The sequence below is a fragment of the Jaculus jaculus genome, chromosome 14 (assembly GCF_020740685.1).
Source record: "Jaculus jaculus isolate mJacJac1 chromosome 14, mJacJac1.mat.Y.cur, whole genome shotgun sequence".
NCBI classification, from domain to species: domain Eukaryota; kingdom Metazoa; phylum Chordata; class Mammalia; order Rodentia; family Dipodidae; genus Jaculus; species Jaculus jaculus.
The window spans coordinates 69,313,166-69,318,724 of NC_059115.1; the positions used below are offsets into that span (position 1 = coordinate 69,313,166).

Below are 5,559 nucleotides of genomic sequence, written 5' to 3' on the forward strand. Positions count from 1 at the left end.
TCCCTTCCGGTGAAAGCCTTCCTTTTATAGTATTAGCAAGTTCCCTCCGAGGGCAAGCGGATGGGGAAGATTATGTTGAATTCATGCTTTTCTGATGCAGAAGAACATTCTGGCTGAGTCAAGGCGTTACTAGGTTCTCTGACAAATGCCTTTGATGGTGGCTGGATTAAGCAGGTGGGATGAATGTACCACAAGTGGCTGGCTGCACGCTACCGTTTCTTGACAAACCATCATCTCGATGGATCAGCCTGCCTGGGGAGGGTCATGCCATTGCCATGGGCTGCAAATGTCCAACTAGTACAGAGGCGTGAAGAGCTGGGCTCTTTTTCCTCACTGGGACTGGTATGGGCTAAACTAGTGTCACATCAAAAGACAAAAAAAAAAAAAAAAAAAAAAAGGCTGGAAAGATGGCTCAGTGGTTAAGATGCTTGCCTGCAAAACCTAAAGAACTAAGTTTGATTCTCCAGTACCCATGTAAAACCAGATGTACAAAGTGGTGCATGCATCGGGTGTTCATTTGCAGTGGCCAGAGGCCCTGGTGCACCCATTCTCTCTCTCTTTTCCCTGTCTCTCTCTGCATGCAAATAAATAAATAAATAAGGCTGGAGAGATGTCTTAGCAGCTAAGGTGTTTGCCTGTGAAGCCTAGGGATCCAGGTTCGATTCTCCAGTCCCACATAAGCCAGATGCAAAAGGTGGTGCATGTGTCTGGAGTTCATTTGCAGTGGCTAGAGGCCCTAGCATGCCCATTCTTTCCTTCTTTCTCTCTCTCTCTCTCTAATAAATAAATAAAAATAAATCTTTTAAAAAAGTAAAGTATTAAAACTGCAATGAAAACTTCTGGAGGAAGGTAAGCCACACTATAAATTAAAAATTCTGTTGTCGTACATCTTCTCTAGCCTACCTCCACCTGATTCACATGATGAATTATGAATCAAATCTATACTGAGTGCCTACTGTGTGGCACCTTTTGATGACGGGTGTGGGGTATAAAAACAGAAGTGTCCTCAGAAAGGATGAGCTCCTGAGACCAGCTTTATCTAATCATTCCCTCTTTCTGTCTCAGTTGTGCATTCGCTAAGGACCTTGAAACTACCCTGGAAAGCTGTGGATTCCCGGGTGAGGGTCACTGGCAGGCTCTTGGATGCATCATTCATAAAGGCCACTCCTTCCTTCTAGAACCAAGGACAGTTAAGGAAAGGTCACTCATCAGATCTCTTCTTTTGTTCTCTGTAATCTGTATCAAAAGCCCTGTGGATTGTTTTGTTTGATATAGTTTACACCATACCCCAGGCTGCCCTGGAACTTATTATGTAGCCCAGGCTGATCTCAAATTTGTGAAAATCCTTTTGCCTCTGTCTCTGGAATGTGATTCCAGGCTCAGGGCTCCACAGCCGGCTGGGTATATATTTATGAAGACGTTTGTCTCTACATGCAGGAGTGAGAGCTTGCATTCTCTGTCACATGTGCCGGGTAGCACTTCCCCTCTTCGGATGACCAGGACTTTGCCTTAGAGGCTCACACTAAACCCCGAATCATGGCTTTGGAAGTTGATCTGGACACAGGAATACTTTCCTACGAAACCCAGACAAGTTTGAAAAGGACTAAGGGAAGCTTTTTATGTTTCCTTCCTATAATCTCAGCTTGAAGTGGAAGCTAGATGGGAAGAAAAGCCACACTGATTTTCTGTTAGAAAGCACATCGCCATGTTTATTAGAAAAAGGCTAGTTGCTCGGTGGGAGATGTTTCTATTTTACCCATGTTCGGCTGCTGAAGTGGCAACACGATTGCTTTTCTGACAGTGTTCCCGGTACAACTTCCCAACCTCTGCGGGAAGAGCAAGGTGGGGAGCTTCCTCGTGGGGCAGCCAAGCTGTTGATCCACCAGGTGCACATGACTTACTGCGCAGTTCAAAACAACCAAAGAACGTAGCAACACAGCAAAGAGTGAAAGTTTGGCAATTCAGTTTAAGGAAATGGTCTTATCCAGAACACAGTGGGAGTAGGGAAGAGAATTGCAAAAATAATAACTCTGGAACTGTATTTTTTTTAACCCCCAGGAGCTTGCTCTGTCTTCTGTAAATAGAGAGTTCGAGAGGAACTGGAGTGAAGAAAATAAACAGTAAGCGTCAGATCAGTGGGCATATTAGAAGGAGATATAATAAGAGCCCAGAGGAAGGGGACAGCTTCCGCCCTTCCTGGTCTTGCCTGTTGTGATCTGGGCAGACCCCCGCCCGCCGGCCTCGAGTCGCCCTGGAGGACAGACGTCCAGCCTCGGCGGCGCAGCACCTAGAAGGCGCTTTCGCAGGAACAAGGCAAAGGCCAGGGGCGCGGCGGGGGTGGTCGCTGGCAGTCCGGGTCCCTCTGATCCCTCCGGGCATGGTGATAATGGGGACGCGGCCAGCGCTGGCGGTGGAGTGCCTGGTGGCTCCCGACCCCCTGGTGATCCTCCCGTGCGCCACCGCACACAACTCCGAGGCGCCTCCGTAGCCGCCGCCAGAACCCGCTGTCCCCCGCCTGGAAGAAGAGGTAGACGAAAGGGTCGAGAGCGCTGTTGGCCACCCCTACGACGCGCAGCGCCGCCGCCGGGTCCTCTCCCTCCCAATCACCCGCGGGCCCGGAAGACCAGGCGGCAGCCAAGCCGGCGGCGAAGCCGGGCAGCTCGCAGCCCACGAAGAGCAGCGCCAGCGCCAGGCACATCTTCAGGCTCTGCACTCTGGCGCGGGGCAGCGCGCTGGGCGCGAGGACACGGGCCGGAGTCGCCGGCGACCTGGGCGCTGCAGCCTCCCGGGGGACTCGTGGCCGGCGCCGCCGCCACCAGAAACACAGCAGGTGGCCGCACGCGACGCCCATGACCGCGACGGGCGCCGCGAAGCCCACGAGCGCCTCGTAGAGCGCGAACGCCTGCAGGTGCCATCGCGCCTGGGGCGCAAAGATACCCCGGCAGCGACGTTCCCCGGACCCGGCTCGGGCAGCCGGGGACACGGTGGGCAACGGGGTGGCCGCGTCCCAGCGCACCGCGAAGGTCGAGGGCAGCGCCAGCAGCAGCGCCAGCAGCCAGCCGACGGTGGCCAGGGCGCGCGCGGGCAGCGGCGGACCTTGGGGACGGCGCACGGCGCGCCGGCGCTCCAGGGCGATGAGCGCCACGAGGTGGGCCGAGGCCCCCCGGCCCGATACCCGCAGCAGCTGAGCGAAGCGGCACGCCCAGTCGCCCACGGCCACCCGGGGATCGCCCAGCACGTGCCAGGCCAGCTGCGACAGCGCCGCGCCCCCGCACGCGCACAGGTCGGCCACCGCCAGCTGGGCCAGCAGCAAGTCCATTTGGCGACGCTTGGGACCCGCCCAGGCTCCGCCACACAGGCGACACAGCACCGTGCAGTTTCCGGTCACGGCCGCCACCACGATGACCCCCAGGAAGACCAGACGGACCCGGTGGCTGGGGGGCCCTCGAGACGACGGTGGCGGCGACCCCGAAGTCAGGTTGAGACCCCAGTTGGGCAGGAGGGGCGCCGAGAGGTTGGGCGCCGCCGGCAGAGCGGAGGGGCTGAAGGGATCGTCCATCCTGTCCATCCCGAGCGAGCGCGCGCGCGTAAGGGCCCCGGGAGGGCGCGAAGGGCGACACCCACGCGGAGAGGCCAGGTGGCGCCGGGTGGACCGAAGACTCCCCAAAGTTAGTTGGAAAAGCACGCGCATGCACAGGGAGACGGATTCGGGTGGATTTGCGCTCACTTTTTTTTTTTTCTTTATAAGTTGTCCAAGTCATTTGTCACTCACAACGTGGGCTGCACATTCGAGGAACGCCCAAGATCCCATTTCTCCACCTTCTCCGCGTCTCGCCCCCTCCCTAATCCAGACAGGTCCTCTGGTCATCGCTGCCCGCGGGACCAGCTGGCCCTGGGGTCCTCCTCGCCCGCTGCGCTCTGTCTGAGGTCAGAGCTCTGCCCGACCGGAGGTCACTTTGTCCATGGACAAGGCTAAGCAACGTGAACCGTGACGGACTCACAAGATAGGAAGCTCTTCCCTGACACTGTCCTCATCCTTCTACCCTTTCTCCAGAAAAAAGGGGGTGGTTGTGATTGTAAGAAAAAAATATAGAGAGAGATAATAGCCGGGCGTGATGGCGTACGCCTTTAGTCCCAGCACTCGGGAGGTAGAGGTAGGAGGATCGCTGTGAGTTGGAAGACTACTCTGAAGCTACATAGTGAATTCCAGGTCAGCCTGGGCTCGAGTGAGACCCTACCTCGAAAAATATAGAGATGATATATTGATCATCTCTATATATTTAGATATTTAGATGTATATATTTACATATATTTTATATAGATCATCTATATAGATAGATAGATAGCTATTAGCTTTGATTCTTAACAAAAATGTTTTATGAAGGCTATGGGTGTGTTAAATGGCGTGACAAACACCGCAACAGAGGAAACTCAGTAGGGCTCTCCGACTGCACCGCGCCTCCATCCGCCGCTATGCAGATGCTGGACCACGGAGCTCCACCCCCAGCCCCTAATCTTCCTAATAAATGTTTTGAGCAAACTCATTAGGTGGATCTTTGATGGGGGTGGGGGCAGAGGGTTATGTCTTCCTCTGCCTGCCAGGCAGGATTTTAATTGGCGTGAACCGAGGGTGATACCGTTGCCAGGCAATTAGCAGCCGAGGTTTGTAGATAACTTTCAAATACTCCTCGTTGCTGGAAGCAGCGGGCGACAGCTGCAGTCTGTTCCCAGTGATGTATAATTCCTTTCATTAGTCTGAAAGAGGGCATTAATAGGCCTTGGGCAAATAGTAGTGCGTGTGTTGCCTTTCGCCTAGAATTTCCATCCAGCGAGGGGATGTGTCACGGGGCCTGTGCCTTCTATCCCTGGATTCCGTTTGCCAGCAGATGGGTGGTTGCTAAGGAGGAACTTAACGCCTCCAATGAGCCAAGAGAAAAGGTGACTAAGAAAATGATAAGGCGGCCAATTCTTCTTTTTAAAAAGAAATCAAGTGACAGGAAGCGGTTTACATTTCGTGCCGCCTCTGTTCAGCCCTACTGCACAAACACATTCTAGTTTTCCTCTTGGAAGCATCGGTTTGTCTTTTGTGCACCCTCCACGTGAATCATGGTGAAAGTAGAGTTTCTTGTACTTCTTGGTCTGGGGTCCGGGAGGTGTGACGGCTCTGTTTCACCTGAGGAAGAAATATTTGTGACTTGAAGATACATGGTTCGGGAGGGTTGCCCCTCCCCCCAGGTGCTGTTAAGCCCCTTATTGTCTAAGATCTTCTCCTTTGGTGGGAGACAATTGTCATTTTCTTCTTATGTCCGGTGCCTCGCACCTGATCTGGTTATGGCAGATCTCAGTGAGTACTGGTTGAGTTGGTGAATTAGTGTACATTATGCATTTCAGGTATCTTACAGCCTCAACTCTAAGTGCATCCCCATGAACGTGATGCCAGGCTGGGGGGACGGCTCAGTGGTTAAAGGGGGCTTACTTGCAAAACCTGCTGGACTGAGTTTGATTCTACAGGATTCTCATAAAGCCAAAAGTACATGCACATGTGTTTGGAGTTCATTT

General features: G+C 53.6%; 1 protein-coding gene across 1 annotated transcript; it reads right to left on the reverse strand.

The window, feature by feature from the left end:
* Positions 1–1,742: 1,742 nt before the first annotated feature.
* On the reverse strand, positions 1,743–3,559 carry Gpr150 (G protein-coupled receptor 150). Its single transcript, XM_004651613.2, has one exon. It carries the CDS (start codon positions 3,557–3,559, stop codon positions 2,288–2,290), a length of 1,272 nt encoding a protein of 423 aa, XP_004651670.2. The 3' UTR covers positions 1,743–2,287.
* Between the last annotated feature and the right edge of the window lie 2,000 nt (positions 3,560–5,559).

Coding starts and splice junctions, on each gene's coding strand:
- Gpr150 (XM_004651613.2), bottom strand. CDS start 3,559: ATGGACGATCCCTTCAGCCCCTCCGCTCTGCCGGCGGCGCCCAACCTC.